Genomic DNA, 18,765 nt, shown 5'->3' on the forward strand with positions numbered 1-18,765 from the left:
GTCTATTTTGTTGCTTTAATAGTAGATACTTAATCATCGAGTCCAGCCATCAACCTAACTCTGACAAAAGCCATCAGTAAACCATATCTCTAAGCACTATGTCTACCCACCTTTTAAATACCTCCAGGGATGGTGCCTCAGCCACTTCCCTGGGCAGCCCTTTCAGTGTAAAAATTTTTCCTAGTATCCAATGTAAGCCTCCCCAGCACAACTTGAGGCTGTTAGTAAACTTTTTAGAATCCCTGAGAGAATCATTTTTCGTAATATAATGGGCCTGAACTCCTGTCTGCATGAAAGTTGTATAAAACATTACATCAGTCACCACAGCACTCCTGCATCCCTTCTAGTGTTACGTTTTGGTATAATAGGGGTAACAAGTTCCTTCTATTAATTTTATATCCAAATGGAAGACTAACAAAAGCTTCTAACTCAGCATTGATTCTACCTCTGTTAGCAACATATTTCTGTAGCTGCATTTCTTTATACTGTCAGTGCTGTCTCTTCAGTGTAGAAGAGGCATTTCTGTGATTGCTCCTTAACAGGAGCTTGTAGAGACACCCACAAATAATTTTTCTAGAATCTCACTGCATGTACTCTTCATTAGGTCAAATGTTTCAGGTAGGCTCTCTCAGTTTAACTTCAGGGACTGCTGGAGCTGTGGTTGTCCCAGCCTGCAGCTGAACCTGCACCTGATAGACTGCTCTAATAAAGCTCCTGCTGGAAGGGTGGAGGAAAGGTCTCCAAATCTTCCCTCCCCCCCACCACCAAAACAGAGGTAAGGAAAAAAGTCAAGTTTTCAGAAAATAAAGTAACTGGATACCATCCTTTATCCAAGAGCTACAATGCATAACAAAATATAAGCGAATTAGAGTGGGCCACAGGCTTTTCATACTACATAGAAAATAGCTTTTCTTTAAAAAAAAAAACAAAAAAACCCCACAAAAACTAAAAAATCCCCAAAACCCAAAGAAAGCCATGATCCATAAAAATCTAAGTTACTGTGACACAACCAAACCTAGTAGGTACAGGATACTTTCACTAAAGTGCAGTTTTATAGAGAATTGTTGAGGCTTCTCAGGCGGGAAGACCTCTGATAAAAGCAAACCCATTAAATAATAGTAGTTAGCCTTATTTATTAAGCTTTTCAGCAACTAATAAGACCGCAAAGTGATTTAAAGAAAAATTAAGGACATATTACTTAATGAGACTTACTCAATGGGACTAAGTAAAGGGCTGAAAATGACCATTTCTGAGTTCTCAAGCAGTGTGTTAAGTAAGGCAAGGGCAATCTTATGAAGGACTATATAAAATGTTAATTTGCAAATAGACTTGGTAAGTCATGCTGTGGAATGCTGCTGTAGTAGTTTCCAAAACACAGTGTAGGTGTCATTGAAAGATTTATTTTGGAAGTTCGGTATCAATCTTCAATGGAAAGGTATGATCCTGTAAGATACTGCGATGAAAGAAAACCTTTTCTCCCAGACAGAAAAAAAAGCAGGAATAGTGTGCACGTGGAATAACTGAGTAATAATAAAATAATTTAATAGCTTTCCAGAAATGACATGAAAGAAGCAACCATCATTTCAAGTATTACAAAAAACTCTTCATTGTGAGACTTTTGAAAAGCTAGAGCACAGTAGCTACTTAGCTTCCAGCAGCTCTGATCCTTCAAGATGCTATTTCTACCACTGCCCTTTTTTACCTGCATACGTGCAGGAAATCAGATTATTTCTAATATAGTGACTACAGTGGGCACTGAAGGCCCCAAGTGTGAGCTTTTACAAGTTGTTTCCTTTTAGAACGTGACTATTACGTGGATAAAAAGATACCTGGAATCAAGCATAAATAAGTAGATTCTGATTCTTCATAAGCTCAAACAAGAATTCCCTTTTTAGTACAAGCCTTAAAATACAGAAAGCACAAACTCTTGTACAAGTTGTACTGAAGATCCCTTCCTTCCATGAAGACAGTTGCATTCACCTGTCATTCACACTCTTAAACTACCGTAGCAGTAAATCAAATGGAAATAAGATGAACAGTTTAAATAAAATCTTTAATTGCTTATTTACAACAAAGGCAATGACTTGGCAAATTAAAAATTATGATTTGCACTTTCCCACTAACTTCAGATACAGCAAGTACAGTCAACTATAAAATATGCAGCCTAGTGAGTAAGGCGCAATATTTACATCACACTAGTACTGCAAAAAAAAAAAAAAAGCACTTAAATGAATTTACCGTGACAGCCAGAAGTTAAACATTTATCCTGTAAAGGCTAACAATCCTGAAAAAGAACCTTCAGATGTCACTTAAAAGGTCAGTGCTCTAGTTTTGTTAGGTTTTGGGGTTTTTTTGTCCGATTGCAAACATGCAAAAAAAGTAAAAATCTGGTAATGGGATAAAAACAATACCCCTCTGATTTTGTCAGTTTTTGCAAAATAACAGTTTGATACAAGTGTACTATTTCTTGGTCTGAAATCTAATGCTAGTAACTTCAGTATTAGACTAGCTACCTAGTTTTACCTTAGCAAAGGTCTTCTCTGGGGTGGTGGGAGGAAAGAAAAAAAAAAAAAAATATCAGCTATTACATTTGAATCCAGGCTATACTAGAAGCATAATACAATAATCACACACACACACAAATTTATGAATACAAATTACTACAGACACATTGTCAAGATACCCTGCTTTAACAGCTTAAAAAAAACTTAAGTGTTAAAGAATTTATTGCAGCCCAAAATAAAGAAATCAGGGTTGTTTTCTACTTCCTTTGACAGCCTTTATTCCCTTCCACCCCCCATGTATTTTAAGGTAGTAACCGTTATTCTTATATTAGGAGGACAGGGAAAAAAGTCGTCAAGTGTAAAGTATTAATCCAAAACCTATCATCCTGGCTGTCTCTTCTATATGTAAAAGACATACTGCAAATTAAGTGCTACAAGGACAACAGATATGCCAACCATATGCTGTGAGCATGGCATTTTGTAGCGAGACCTGTAGGGAATGCTTTCCTTGTACAGGTTCTTTACTGATGCTCTGTAATAACTATCTTCATGAAGGGGTTTTATTTAGCAATGCAGGAAAGGGAAGAAGATGGCATCTGTACACAAGTTACCATTTCGTCCACACTCCATTCAGCACTGGGGTAGGGAAGTTACCATCATTAAGAGGACAACCAAAGCTAATACAAACACTTCCTGCTAACTGCCCTCCCCACCTTAAATTACATTCTTGAAATTAAGTTTTTTCCATCGCTAGTAGTACTTACGCTTCCTCTTTAGAAGAGCAGAGTATTTTTTTCAAATGTTTCTTTTGTATTAATAAAAGTCAGTGTAATTTTGACATGATGCGTTAACTGTTTAGCAGTTTAAGGAGTCAATTCTTAAATTTATGCAGAAACTTTTACAGTGTGCGTGTTTTGTATTCGTGGGTACTCAAAGATACTCACAGCCATTATAGATTCAGAATTCAGATGTCAGTTACGGCCATATCCTCTTCCTGTCTATGCAGTAGCTTTTCCAAACTTCTCAGGTTTCATCACTAATGGTACATGTTAACAGAACGTGTGGCAAGTCTATAACAGATTCCTTAACACATTCAAAGAAAAAGTGAGTCTAACTTTTATTCAAAGCCTTCTCTGATAAATTGTGCTCTAGTTCGGGTGGCTCCTCAGCGTCTCGAATACCAGAAGTGTTATAAATGCCATCAACTGCAGGGGCCGTTGTTGGCGTTGTGAGAGGTGTCACAGTGTGTCCAAACCCCTGATAATGACCCATGGGTGAAGATGGCATTGAAGAAGCATCAGAAATTGGGTCTTGAGTGGATGAAGACAGCAAACTCGTATGCTCGTTTTGTTCATGATCCTCAGCAAAAAACATTTTCCTTGGCTGACCCAAAACCGTCCTTCCTAGAATTATGCCAAATGAAAATACGTTTTAATACTTCCAGCACTATACCAAGGTCTTTGAACACATCAACTCTAAAATAGGCATGTTACATTAGAAGATGAGTCTTTTTTTATAACAGTTTTACATGGGCATCGTTAGCTTTAATAAATAAAAGGATGTCTTTCCATTAAGAAAAACCACAAACCCAAAAAAACCCGCAGCCACAACAAGAGAGACATCCCTCTCTTCTACGTATCACACCTGAAACTTATCCTGAGATCCACCTATTTAAAAGAAAAATTAAAAACTAAACTTCAAGTCAGTCAGGAGTACTGGAAAGAGCAAAGTACCAGATAAACCATCAAATCCTCTAGGAACGCAGCTGCCACTAATTTGGTACGGAATGTTCTCAAGGTCCTACAGAGATGGATAATAATGTAAAATGAAGCTGAAAATACATATGCTGTTAACAGATCATACAAATCTGGCTGTTACTTACCAACGTTTCGAACCTGTTCTGATATATCTGCCCTTATATCCGAAATATCCCACATTGCAAGAAAAGAGTCAAAGCACGACCCTTCTTCAGCTTCTTGAACATAAGGTTTATAGGAAAAACTGTAGTGATGCGCAATAGCAGCCAGGAACATCTCAACACAAATGATAAAATCCTGCAATGAGAGAGATAGTAACTCAATAGTTAATCATTCATAACTGAAGAAACAACTGAAAGACTGCAATTGCCTTGGGATACTGGCATCAGCTACTTTTCCACCAGAGGCAGGATATTCTGGGCAGGCTTCGGAGAGCCGTAGATACTGGAATCAGTCCTTGCCTGATGGACTGACTTACTGGAAGCGGATATTCAACAAGCAGCAGCTCTACAATGAATTCTTGCAAGAAGCAACGCACAGATATCCAACAGAAGTAGTTAAACTGGGGCACATTCCTCCTGCCCAACGCACGGATATAGAAGTGTCAAGCAGAGAACTCACTTGGGGAGACTGGCTGAAACTCAGCCCAACTTAGAATAAATTCAGTACTAATCTAGCTTGTGTTAATGAAAGTGAGTATGACAAAATTTGCTTGACATCAGCTACGTCATCTTATGTATAGCCATTCCTCCTAAGAAGTAATTGTCTGCTCCTACCTGTAAGCCTGTAGCCACAGCTTCCACACTTTGCCATTCCCAGGTGTGTTTCTCAGAAATAACGCCAACTTTCACCAACAATGCAATAAGCACAGCTTGCCTATAAAGATTTTTTTTTTTAATTGTTATTGTAACAGTAGTGCCAAAAAAACTTCAAACAAATCTGGTAAACAAGGCCTGTTTGTATGTGTACGTATGTATGAACATAAGAAGAATGTTACAGAAAACTTACTGTTTATATATTTAGATTTTTAAGAGGAGGAAAACAAAACCAAACAGACTTGAAAAGAGATGTCATTCATCCATGGTCCTAAAGACCAACAGAGAACCCAACCAAAGAAGAGTTTGTTGCTCCAGTTAGTTATTAGAACAAGTTGCTTCTCTTTCGGGGTATTGCTGCAGCCCACAGAGTAATGTTCAGGCAGTTAAAGGCACTCTCATTAGCAGCTATGCATGAGCAAGGCTTAAAATAGTAACTAATAGCAACTTATTCTGAAAAGGTTAAAGTATTTTTTTCTTTTAGTTTAGTTTAAAAAGTAAAAATATCATTTTTCATTTTGAAATAACTGCAAGTGAAGATTCTAAAATAAATTCTGTTCTCGAGAATCACCTTACAAAATTGCAAGTCTAAAAAACAATCTTAAGTGAAGAAGCCTGGTCTGTCCAAGGCACCCTTTTCCCCTCACAGCACTTCACCAAGATTATGGGCAGATTTTTTTGAGGCCTCTAACCTCAGTAATAAATCCAGCCTTTTTAGCTCTTTTATGATCCATCCTGAGAGCAAGAAGCAATAAGTAAATAATTCACTTACCAGAAAGAAACAAAAACGACCATCTTCACACAAAGGAACTTGCCAACAGGTTGGATAGGATTCAGTTCCTCACGTAGTACTTTATAAAACAGCACCAGACAATACATAGCAAACTAAAAGACAAGGAAGAAAAGCTTTATTTTGTGAGGGAGTTGTTTTACAGCATCTCTTCAGTTAAAAAATGTATCACAGTATGATACAAACTTAAGCTATCTATTTTAGAAAAGGGGCTCTGGATTTATGGAAACTTTGCCATACTGTTTTAAAGCAGACTTTTTTTTTTTTGCTTGAAGTTGTATTCCTTGAATGCGTGGTATTGGCAGACAGAGATTGAGGTCATCTATCTACACACTAAAGCAAAGCACAGGAAGGTCCCATAAAATCTTTTCAATGCTAAGCACGTCTCTAGGGAAAATGGGATAAAAAGCACGTGTTCTTTCAGGCTTCTGTTAAGAACACCTGAAATGTTGCCTCTTTATGAGAGGCGAGGCAATGAATGCAATCTTCACTGCAAATCGGAATGAGTTTCCTATTAATGGCAACTGCAAACTACTGAACTAATGCATAGCCAAACCTCAGGAATTGATCTTTTCGCACCTTTTCACACACATTCTCCTAGCCTCTTGCTACTACGTTTCTTTAAGCAATCCTGTCAACCAGGACATGCAGAAGTATCTGCTGGGACTGTTGTCACAGCAGAAAGCAGTCACAGCTCCTTCTCTAACAGTCACCCATCAAACACGATGGTGGCAGTAGGAGGAGGACACCCTTTTTGGATGGGATGTCACGCTGTTCTGACTCCTGCTGCTGTTGCCAAGAGAAGAAGCTTGGAGGCTAGAAGGCTAAGCAGCAAGGAGACAGAGCTGCTGCTCTCTCCTCTTGCAATAGATCATGTGTAATATGCCCTGGGTGAAGCAGAAAATTATTCCTCTGGATTCCCAGCAAGCCACTAAATGCAATCTCTGACCTCCAAAATGAAATTTTCAAGTCTAGGGGCTGACATCTTATCCTTACCCTGACATCATCTGGCAGCTGAACCAACAAGACAAGGTTGGCAGGCCAGAATCTTAGCACTGCACGCACCATCTCCATTTTTTCCTGTCAATGTTGTTACCAGCAGCTTTGTAACACAGAATTTTTAACATAGCCACTGCCGATTTTTACAAAGGTACATGTGCTGGGAGGAAGCTACATGGGTGAGCGAAGTCGTCTCTTCTGCAGAGGGGCAAGTCCACAGCTCTAACATGCTCAGGCCATATCACTTCACCCATCACATAGTTTGGGGTAGAAAGGCAGGGCACTTAATGCTTCATGGAGCTTTGCAGTAAAAATAATAAAAGTTTTAGGTTATCTGTTTTCCTAGTATTTTGCATACATAGTATTTAACAGATAGTAACTTTAACTTACAGTGGGAAATATTCTACCCATAAGAATCACCAGACATTAACACAATTACTGTTAATAGTTCACATAAAAAGATTCATGCAATATTAACATGATGACTTAAAAGAGCAGAAAGGTGTACTCGTGATACTCACTAGCTGTGACATGTTGTTAAGTATAACCAAGTAAGTCCAAGCATTGTTGAAGCTGAAGTTTCCTTCATCGTACACTCCCACGAGTTCACAAATTCTGAAAGAATTTTTAGAATTAATCACAATGTAATAAATGATCACTTTCTTGAAGTGATAAATCTTCGTTACATCGATCAACTGTTATAATCCAAAAGCTCTTTCGGTACTCAAATATGGGCACTGGGGGTCTGCACAAGAATCAATTTCCAACAGCATATGGCATAGGTTTCCACCCGTATTGTATCTTCCATAGAAGAAACTGTTTGAATGCAGGGTAAACATACCCCATTGCTGAATGAGTTCAACAATTAAACATCAATTATTTTTTTTTAGCTGTTGCTTTTAACTGTTAGAACATATACAGCTAATATAAACATTTACGTGGATATTCTTGGTGAGTAGCAACTTCTTCCACAGTCCCACAGAATTAACAGTAATGACCATCAATACAAAGTTCATGAAATTAAGCTTTCAGCATGAACATGCATAACTGCCTGCTATTCCTTTACAGCAACAGGTTATATGATATGTATGAAGGCACACGGTCAAGCTTGTCACATGCAAAGTTTTATAAAGTTAAAAAAGTTACATGAAACCTGACTTTAAAAGTATGCTATTGTTGAAGCCAATGAGAAAAGGGGAAAGGAGGAAAAAAGGCTCTAAAAATTAAGAGATCGTAAAAATGTCTTTCCCACATAAACAGTGCTTCACATTCTCTCCCACTGCTTTCAGCAGCAGGCATTAAGTATTTACTATTTCAATTCTGCAAACAGTGATTTGCTATAGAGAATTCATAAAGAAATCACAGGTTGATTCAAATTGCCAGGACCCATTTAGCACATAGCACAAACAGTCTGCTTTCAAACTGCCTTGATTCAATACAAAGGGCATGAAAATTCTTTCCAATGTAACTCAAAATTACATCCTGAAGATCATTATCAATTATTTATGGGCATACTTACAAAGCAATAATGGTAGTAAATGGTCTGACAACAGTGTACTGCAAAACACCCAGTTTACATCTAAATAATAAAACTCTGCAAGAGAAACACAAAATTCATTGTACAAGAATTTAAAGACAATTCACTTATGGAAGTTTCCTGTTCTCAGTAGTTCCGATAAACTGAATTTTTATTTCACAGTAATTTCAACTTCTGCTTCCAGGACTTCAGTTTTTACAGTTCATAGTGTGTATATATGCAATACACAAAATACCTAGACTTTTATAGATACATAACAGGAAATACTTAATGATTCAGTTCTTTTAGCCATGGAAAGGTTCCAGCTGGGCTAAATAAAGATAATGCAATCTTCACTGCGTTTGAAGATGTTTAAGAATGACTTACATTCATAGTTTGTCTTTAACATTTTAAATAGCTTTATTAAAATCTCTTAAGAGAGATGCTTATCAGATTAAGCGTGCAGGAACAAACAGTTCACAGGCATATGGCCTTTTGTCCTTCACCTGTAGAAGTAAAAGCAATAGCCTATCTGGTCTACCAGTGATTCTACATGAGGTTTTTGGCAAATATTGTATGATAGGAAAGGAAACAAATTCAAGGAGACCTTTTTCCAATATTTTTCAAAAATAAGGAATTTTCCTTCAGCACCACTTGAGTCAATGTATGTTAGTAACTAAGTGCGATTTATAGGATGTTTTACAGCTAGATGAAAACGTGTTCACAGCTGCTTCCAGTAGAGGTTCATAGTGGATAAACAAAATGTGTGCAAACCATAAACTGACTCTGACAAGCCACAACAGTTATACTACTAAGTATGAAAACAAAGTATTTGTATCTGATTACACTGCTTAAAATTTTAAGATGTCATCATATACTCACTCTCCCATAGCCCACGATGGACAACAACAGAGAGGCGGCAGATGTCTCTGCTGATCTTTTGCTTCTATTATTAATACGAGGTTTGGATACCGGTTGGTTAGATAATTTGAAAGAAAAACCATAAAATTATAGATGACATAAGCTTCATAGCATTCTCGACATGTATCCACATATATTGCAATGTTGGGGTATTTCAAAGCTATCCACTGTAAGAAGAGAGGTACACAAAAGGTTACATGCAAGAAAGACAAAAGTGATTCCAATGACAACACTGGCTGGCTAGTTCAGCAAGCAATACTTCATTAGATAGCAGGCACTAATTAAACAGGGCTTGAAGCATTTGGCTAATGAGAGCATGAACGCTACAGCTAGAAAATATTCTGTGAAAATGCAAGTAGAATTTCAGATCGCATCTCTGCTGCTTCAAATGCAAGCGTGCCTAAAGCACTGCACGAGAGATGCTCTGTATCTTTGACCACACAATTCAGTCCTTAATTTAAAAGTAACAAAGGAGATGGTTCCTTACACATAACCTACTCCTGTTAGGAGGGGACAAGATTGAACTGTTTCCTGAAATTCATATATTCATTGTTAGTATGTGTTTGAGAACTAAGTCTTTAGTCCCTCAGTATAAAGTTGATTTATTTTGGTATCTAATGGGTAAATGTTTGTTCTGGCATGTTTGCAAAATATAGAAGGCAGCAGCAGATCAGCCTTAAAGTGGTAGTCATCCCTCTAAACGAGAATTTCAGACAGAAAAGTGATTTTTTTTTTTTTTTTTTGCAAAACTGTGGTTATGGAGCTGTCAGAGCTTTCAATTTTTGATTTTGAGTATCACACTGCTGTTGCACTGTTTAGTGCATCCTGCCCTACTGTTTTTTTTGTTTTGTTTTGTGGGTTGTTTTTTCTTTGGGGGTGGGGAAGGGGTTAAATAGAGGCGGATCTTTTGAGTTTACTTTGCTTCCCTAGGTTGTAATAGAGCAAATGCTGTGCCTTCTCTGACCTTCTTATTAGAACTACAGGAAAATGCTTCACATCCTCATCGTAGTTAAGAAATACTAGAGATAACAGATGCTGCAACACTTTTGTGGAAGATGTAATACAGCATCTAATAGACTGAGAATACAGTATTTGAATCTGAGAAGAGAACTTTAAATGCAGCTCAGATTAAGCAGTCTAGCAGGATACCACATATGCAGCAAAGACCATAAGATCCAGGAGTCTATGGAAGATTTCTGTATGTCAGAAACATCCCTGAATGCCTGGCTAGAGCTCACGTAATTAGCAGGTAGTTTTTCTTCTAAGGGAAAATTCTATACTTGAAATTGAAATATCAACCTGAGGTAATTGATATTCCCCATAGGAAACAGATAGCCTTGTTTTCTTCCCCACTCTCCTTCACTCTCAGATACTCTAAATCCCAGTCCTTCAAAAAAATAAAAAAATAAAAAAGAGGCGGGGAGAAAACATACATACATAAGGATGACACTCCATAAACACTCAAGAGATGGGAGAAAAATCAAAGGAAAAGTTCCTGGAAAGCTGTCTCTTATGGTGGAAACAGAAGCATTTGCAATGTCAAGAGATGATGACAACATGTAAACACACATCCTGTACAGTCCACAGGTTTAGTATGTTGCTTAGCTCTGGCTGAAATCATGTCTACAGGCGACTTATTACCATGAACCATATCTGGTATGGCAAATAGAATCTATTGCATAAAAGCATTCAGAAGTGGATTTTTTGTGGGATATTACCCTTTGCCTCCTGAAGCAAAAAGGATGAATTTTAGCACTAAGCATAACTCAGGAAAGAATTTTAGTTCTAAGCTTAACTGGTAAGGCACTGAATTTTGAGACAGTACTTGGATCTGTCTGGTTTCCAGTTCAGCCGTTACTGAAGATGGAAGGACCAAATGCAAGCTCTTGTCGTACCCCTTTCCACATCTGTCATAAAGGATACTGAAGGTTAAAAAGGGTTAGCAAAAGTGATCCCACAAGCTCCACAAGAAGAATGTAATATCGCTAGAACTACGTTTCTGATGTATTCCATTAATAGGAATGACCAGAAGTTTCTAGGACTACGACTCTCCATGCAGCGTATTTTCTGCTAACTGTGACACTTTTCCCTCACTCCCACAGCAAACAGAATTTTATCGAGCTGTTAACAGTAAGAGAACACTTACACTGTCTAAACTGTAAATCGGCACCATCCATAGAATCCTGTTACAATAACAAAAGAACATTTAATATTACTAGAAGTATTTTTAGTCTGAATTAAATTCAACATTTGTAGCACAGATAAAATATGAAATGTTACCTTATTATTGGCTTCTGTAATTCAGGTTGAGTATAATGGACTAAGTGTTGCAGTATTCCCCAGAGAGATATCGGTATAGTCATTAGTAGAAATATCCCAGCAATAAACCATGCCTTGGTATGAATTCCAACCTTGCAAAGAAAAAGAAGAATGCAAGATCAAAGTTTCAGTACTAATACTTTAAAGTTTTACTAGTATAGCAAGAAAAATAATTTATCTTTCTTTTTCTATACCGTGAATAAAGTTTTAAGATGGATATTAAGTTTATCCCAATAATAAGTTTGGTTTTTCTAACTCTCCCTTCCAAACATACAAAATCCTAAAGTCTCCCTTGCAATCTGTTGATGTGGCTTAGAGTAAAACTTAAAAATTCAAAAGAAAAATATGAGGAATCTTCCAAAACCAAACAAAAACGATCACCAATAAACACAAAACGTTCTACAAAAACACCGTAATGCTCCCTATTTAATCTACTGAAAGCCACAACAGATTCCTTGCTTTTCGTCTGGAACTTATCTCAGTTCAGTGCTTCATTATAAAGTTTCTGAAAGATTGTGGATTTAAAGTATTTTTAGCTTTAAAACAAAGTTCCAACTAGTAATCTATTTCAACTAGTTTCATTTAACAATCTGAAATAGATATGCATTTATATATATGTATGGCTACAACTTTAAAACAAAGTTCTCTGAAAAATAACTATATTAATAACCCTAAGTACCCAAAACTGGGAAACATAGTAGACTCTTCTCAAACAGGTTTTTTTTTGTTGAAAATGTCTTCTTTGATCCCCTACTGTACATGAACATCCCTCATCTTCTGTTGCTTTACAGGTCAAAGATCCTTTCTGAGTAGTTTCTCTACCAGTATCGGATTTAATGATTTTGAAATTTCAGATACCACTTTGATATAAACATCCATTATGCTAAACATGTGAAAGCATCAGAACAGGGTTTCAAAACAGGAAACTTAAAATACACTTAACACAGATTTTACTGTCATTAAGTGCTTAAGATTATACCATGAAAAAGGTTACCTCCAGTAGAACAAGCCTGTATTAAATTGGACAATATATTTTTTAAGGTTACAATTTTACCTTTTGTTAGAAAAGTAATACTATCACATGTATGCGTAATTCATGCACCACTGTTACGAGATACTACAGTATGTCACACCACCACGGACATACCACCAGCACGAAAAAGAAGCTTCTCTACTACTATCTCAACAGACCGGGCAGAACTACCTGAAACATTTTAAGCTGAAAGAGGGGAGTTTTAGATTAGATACCAGGAAGAAATTCTTTCCTGTGAGGGTGGTGAGGCACTGGAACAGGTTGCCCAGAGAAACTGTGGATGCCCCATCCCTGGATGTGTTCAAGGCCAGGCTGGACGGGGCTTTGAGTAACCTGGTCTAGGGGAAGGTGTCCCTGCCCATGCAACTAGATGATCTTGCAGGTTCCTTCCAACCTAAATCGTTCACTGATTCTATGAACGCTCGTATTACCACAAAGTGTCAAAACATAAGTTCTGGGCAGGGCAGCGGCAGAGGTCCAAGGTCCAGCCGTGCCCCTACAGAGACCGACTCCAATTTGTTCAGCATCGCATCAACTGTTAAAACACCGACTACTACTGAACCGGAAGGAGAAAGCAATCCTGTCCCGTTCCATCTTGCTCCGTTCGCGCTGTAACAGCCCCATAAACGCCCGCAGCCGCACCGCGGAACCCCTCCGCCCTCTCCTCTCCTCGCCAGGTCTTTGCCCGGGGCTGAAGGCCGCAGCCGCCCCGGGTGGGCCCGGGCTGACAGTGTTACCCCCCCGCCGCAGCCCGTCGCTCACCTCCAGCTTCTGCAGCTCCCAGACGCAGAGCGGCACCACCACCAGCAGCCCCACGATGTACAGCAGCACAACCAGCGGCCGGATCCACCGCCGCCAGTTCCCGCAGGTGCACGGCATGGCGGCGGCGAGGCCGGCCCCAGCGGCACCGGCACCGAGGCTCCTCACGCACCACCCCGGGGCCCGCCGCGCCTCAGCGGGCCGGCGCCGGGCCCGCCGGCGTCCGCATCACCGGCGGGGCCGCCCGCACGCCCGGCCGGCTCCACATCAGCCTCCGGCTCGGCTCGGTGCCCCACTGCCCCCCTCAGCCCGGCCGCTCCCGAGCCCGGCCGGCCCTGGTCCAGCCCAGCCCGGCTCGGCTCGGCTCGGCTCGGCTCGGCTCGGCTCGGCTCGGCTCGGCACCGCCCCGCGCACACACACACACCCCCCGCGGCACTTCCGCCCCACCCTTCAGCCGCCGCGTCGATTGGCTGCCCGCCCTGCCTATCGCGGCTTGCCCCGCCCCAGGGCGGGCCGGCGCCTGGGACAATGGGCCGGTAACGGCGTGGCCGTGCCCTCCCCGGAAGGGTGGTCTGGTGGTCTCTTCCGCCTGTCCTCCCCCGCCCCCCCCCCCGCTATCCCCTGGCAGTGGTCCGTCCCGCGCCGGGGAGGGGTTGGCGGGTAAGCCCGGGCTCGAGGGCACCGTTACTTCGTCTGAGGTAACGGCTGTGCACGCGCCCGGCCGTTAGTCGCCCTTCAGTTCGGCGGCTCTCCCCGAGCTGTGCCCTGCTGACGGCGGAGGGAGAAGCCTCCCCCGCACGCACACACACCTCCTTCCCGGCGAAAGTAATTAATTAACGAGCGGTTGAGGAAAGAGGCAGGTGGCCTTTCCCCAGGCACCACAGCGTGCGCGGGTAGCGGGTGCGCCTCACGGCGGAGGAGCGCGGAAACACGGGGTCACGCACCAGGCCTGTGGATGCCAGTGAGAGCCGGAGCTAATGAGATTAACGTTAGGAAGCGCGCGGACGGGCAGAAGTGACAGGATTTTAAATTAAGAGATTGTAACAACTTCACGGCTGGACAAAGCATCTGTAAACAGGGTCCTGTCTAAAACGCCTGTATGGATGCTCACCTGAGAGCAGGACGGAGTGAGCAGTCTGGTGTAGAGAGGTACTTAACAATTCCAAGAATGGATGACAGGTTGTGTGACGTGAAGACTCCAGTGGGCATATGAGTAATGCAAAATATGTATTAAATTTCAAGTATTTGCTGGACATTTTTTTTTTTTTTTTTTTCTGTAGAAGTGCCCTGTAAAAACTGCAAAAATGCCAGTGAACTCCACAACTCCGCTAACGAAACAGAGGACCTCAGGTGCTGAACTAAATTAGGACCATTAGTGATACTCTGCTAAATATCCAAGGAACTGCAGCTGTAAATTTTTGGAAGGAGGCAAATGCAGATTTCAGTTTGAGGTGTGACAGAGAAGTGTGTGCTGGAAGAAACCCCGTAGAATAAGAGGTACTAAGGAACACTGGCTGGGGTCTGTCTCTTTTTTCTCTCTCTAGCTAAATTCCTGACCTTTTTTTTTGTTCCTTTTTTTTTTTTTTTCTCTGCATTGCAATTGTTTGCGCAGGCTTTCCACTATTAAGTTACCAGTGGTGCAGGCTTTTATTCAAAGAATGAAGCTACATGTTTTTTTGAATTGCTGTCTCTATATTGTGGAAGTGTATGCACATTCATTGAACGTATGCACAGTGAATAGACATTTCCTACTCAGTAAATTGCAAAACCCCAAAACTTGTCAGGTTGCGTATCCCAGAATTGACATAATCAGCAGCGTGAGGCCAGATTCCTGTTTGGGAGATCTTTTTTCGTACTTCACATACTGCAATGATGTGGCATCTAATAGTGCACAGGGCTATGTGTGTGGATGAGGCAGCAGCTCATCTCAGATGGAAGTGTTCAGTTGTCCAGCTACTATGAAGTGCAACTCTTCCCTGTCTCCTCCAAGGAAACGTCAATGAGGCTGAACTCAGTTGAACTATACAGGCTTAGCCAGAGACCGAGATTGTGATAATGGGTTGTTAAATTTTCCTTTTCCATCCAATCGCTTAGGAGGCAAAGCAACCTCAGGTATTATGGGTATCCTCAGTAACTGGTAGGTTCCCCTACAAGTGAGGGAGGGTTATAAGGCCCTTCCTAGTAGCTGATGTGTTTTGGAGTTAGTATGAGAATAATGTTGTTGATAGGTAATGCTTGTATTGTCGAGGACTTTTTCAGCTTCCCATAGAAGCTGAGAGGGAGCATAGACAGGACACGCTGGCCAAAGGAATGTTGTGTATCACAGATGTCGTGCTCAGTATATAAATGGGGGTTGGCCAGGGGGCAGGAATCCATGATCACTGCTCAGGATGGGCTGGGCAACCGATCATCGAGTGGTGAGCAATTGTATTGCATCACTCATTTTGTATATTCTTTTATCATTATTACTATTCTCTTCCATTACCGTTCTATTAAACTGTCTTTACCTCAACCCACAAGGTTGAGATAATAAAAAGGTTTCCTTTTTTTTGGATTCTCTTCCCCATCCCACTGGGGGGTGGAGTGAGTGAGTGAGGACTGCGTGGTCCTGGTTGCCAGTTAGGGTTAAACCACGACACCATGCTAAGTAAAAATTCTGATACCTCAGTTGCCATTTCTGCCATTTCCTACCAATCAGTGAAATAGCTATAAATTAAATTTTCAAGTTTAAGGATAAGAAACATTTTAAGGGAACGGAAAGATCATCTCTGTGTTACAGATATAATAAAAATTCAGCGGAGCTAAGTGATTTGCTTGAGGTTATGGCAGACTTGTGAACAGAATCTCTTTCACTGATACTGGCACTAAAGAACGGTTCTTCCTATACTGTTCTGAGCTGAAATACTACATTTCTATATTGTATTAGCAAGTCAGTATTAAGGTGCCTATTCTGTTCACCTTTGTTCTTTGTATGTAACCCATTCTTGGCAAGATGGTACAAGAAGTAGGATAATTAGAAGCTACCAAGCTCAGTCAATAATAAAAAGAAGTATGTAAATATAAGTACTTTCCTGAAACATGTAACACACACAAGCCCAAATGTTTCCAACGTTTCCAGAAAAGCAGACAACACAAACGCATGAGGACTAGAAATAACTATGATGGTAACTTATCCATAATTAATATATCCAAAATGACAGAAAATATTTTACATCATTAATGAATAAACACAGTATTATTTTTTTTTAAGGTCAGGAATTATTTTAATTCCCCCTGTACTTTAGTTCACTGAAGGCCAAGCACTGATTTGGTTTTAGTGGTTTTTTTTATACTTCCCTAAGAATATCAAGCTGCGAGCTAACTTCTTAGTGATGCTTTTGATACTCATTCTTGCATCATTTGTAGGACTCTTAGGGTTTCTTCAGCACTTGCTGGCCTAAAAAAAAAAATCACTGGGGAAAACTTAAACACAGACTTAAAATCATTGTTTTGAGCTTATCCAGTCCTTTTCTGTCTACTGGTGTTTTGTGTGCTTGCCTCAGGTTCCAAAGTAGGCATCTTTTGCCAGAACAAGTCTGGTCTCTTTACAGTTAGATTTTTTAGAAAGCAAAGCTTAACACAGTTGTGTCATATTGTTGCTGGCTTGACTTCCCCTCTAGTGAACTTGAATCTTTTGGCCAGTTTCAGCCCAATCTGAATCAAGGGTCAATGTCCCAACCTACAAAATATGTTCTTTTAAGTTTTGTAAAGGCTGGTAAACTAATGCTTATCTTTACCCTCCTGAAGGAAAGGAACCTCACGTTACTCGTACTGCTTATCACAAGCATACTGGCTGGCCAGTCACTGTAGATTGGTTTTAATTAATATTTCATTAGAATACCATTGGACTAGAAACCCTAATAAATCTTTACAACCCTGCTGTCTTTGATTTCCTGTGATGCCCTAGAGGATTGATACACTAGTCTCAATCTATGGAAGAAAGGTAATAAGGTTATTAAATTGGATACTCTTTTCCAGTGGCAGTTCTTAATGTAAAGCCATATTGTAAAAATGTAAGTAAATATAAATCCTGAAAAAAGGTTAAAGGAAGGCATTTCTGCAAATAGGTTGTTCTGAATACTCTCAGAAAGTTTTCCTACAAAACAAATAAAAAGTGGAGTGCTTTTTTACCATAAATCTGAGGGTTTAGGGTATTTTAACAGTCTAAAGGGAAAGCAGGTTTTCCACCAATTCAAGTCAAAATATGTGAGTGAGTAATGCTCAAACAACTTTGGAAAATGCCATCACTAATTATAAATGTAAATAAAAGTATCTTTCATAGGAGAGGTGAAGCAATCATTCTGTTCTACTTAGCATTGGTAAGGGCTTAACTGGAAAACTGCACGATGTTAAAAAAAAAAGGAAATCTGTGTCTGCTGAGAAGCAACAAGCACGATCAGAAGTTAAAAATGCAGAAACTTTCAGGAAAGACTAAAATAACTGTGTTTAGAGAAGGCTTAAAGGAAACATGATAAATGTGTAAATATTTGCTACAAAGATAAGAATTATATTTTGTTACTTTTGATGTAGATAGTGCAAGTGTGCTGAAACTGTGGCGAGAGGAATTGTGTATACATAAGCACTGAAATAGATTAGTTTCAGTGATCGCCACCATTGAAGGTTCTTATTGGGAATCTTCCACTTCCATGTCCCAGAAATGATTCTGAGTTTTGATTACAAGAGGAACTGGTCTGATCTGTCAGGTTCTAGTCTTCTGTTGGGAAATCATTTGTTAGGAAATTGCCTTTTTCACTATTCCTGTCTTTTAAGAGATCCGAGGGCATGTTCTGTCTTTGTTGTGTCAAGCTTCCATTGTCAAGAACCAATTCTTCTTCTAAAATAACTTCATAGACCAAAATGATTTTATAACAGAAATGAATATGAGTTAATAACAATATGGCCCTCAAAATGCAGCATTCTTGTGAGCTGATAGTTATAAATATTCTTGTTCCTTAGTCATGTTTCAGTAATACAGGAAACAACTGTATGAAATTTCATCCTCACGCATAGATTCATGTTCATGAATGTATTATTTTTCAAAGTATTGTGCAGCGAAAAAGTCATAGTTGACACATAAGAGAAGGGAATGTTTTCTGAAGTGTTGTATGCGTTGTCAGTGAACTAGCACCACTGTGTGGGACAAATTCCATCTCCAGAACACACACAAGCTTCCTTGTTTTCAGCAAGAGGCTACATGTGAAATAACACTAAAAACCAAACCGACAGAGTTCATCTTCACTAACTGTTAAGGCTTCTAATATTAGAGAAAAGAGTAACAAAGCTAGTCCCCAGAACTTGGAGATAACAGCAGTA

At 39.9% G+C, this 18,765-nt stretch overlaps 1 protein-coding gene across 1 annotated transcript; it reads right to left on the bottom strand.

Annotated features, from left to right (window-relative positions):
- Positions 1-2,034: 2,034 nt before the first annotated feature.
- On the bottom strand, positions 2,035-13,847 carry TMEM184C (transmembrane protein 184C). The gene is made up of 10 exons (XM_074588838.1): positions 13,417-13,847; positions 11,583-11,713; positions 11,449-11,485; positions 9,264-9,469; positions 8,385-8,459; positions 7,387-7,480; positions 5,849-5,961; positions 5,038-5,137; positions 4,387-4,558; positions 2,035-3,907 (listed from the first exon to the last, which is right to left on the bottom strand). The coding sequence occupies exons 1-10, from the start codon at positions 13,531-13,533 to the stop codon at positions 3,615-3,617; spliced, it is 1,338 nt and encodes a 445-aa protein (XP_074444939.1). The 5' UTR covers positions 13,534-13,847; the 3' UTR covers positions 2,035-3,614.
- Positions 13,848-18,765: the final 4,918 nt, after the last annotated feature.

Source organism: Larus michahellis, chromosome 5 (assembly GCF_964199755.1).
Source record: "Larus michahellis chromosome 5, bLarMic1.1, whole genome shotgun sequence".
Taxonomy (NCBI): domain Eukaryota; kingdom Metazoa; phylum Chordata; class Aves; order Charadriiformes; family Laridae; genus Larus; species Larus michahellis.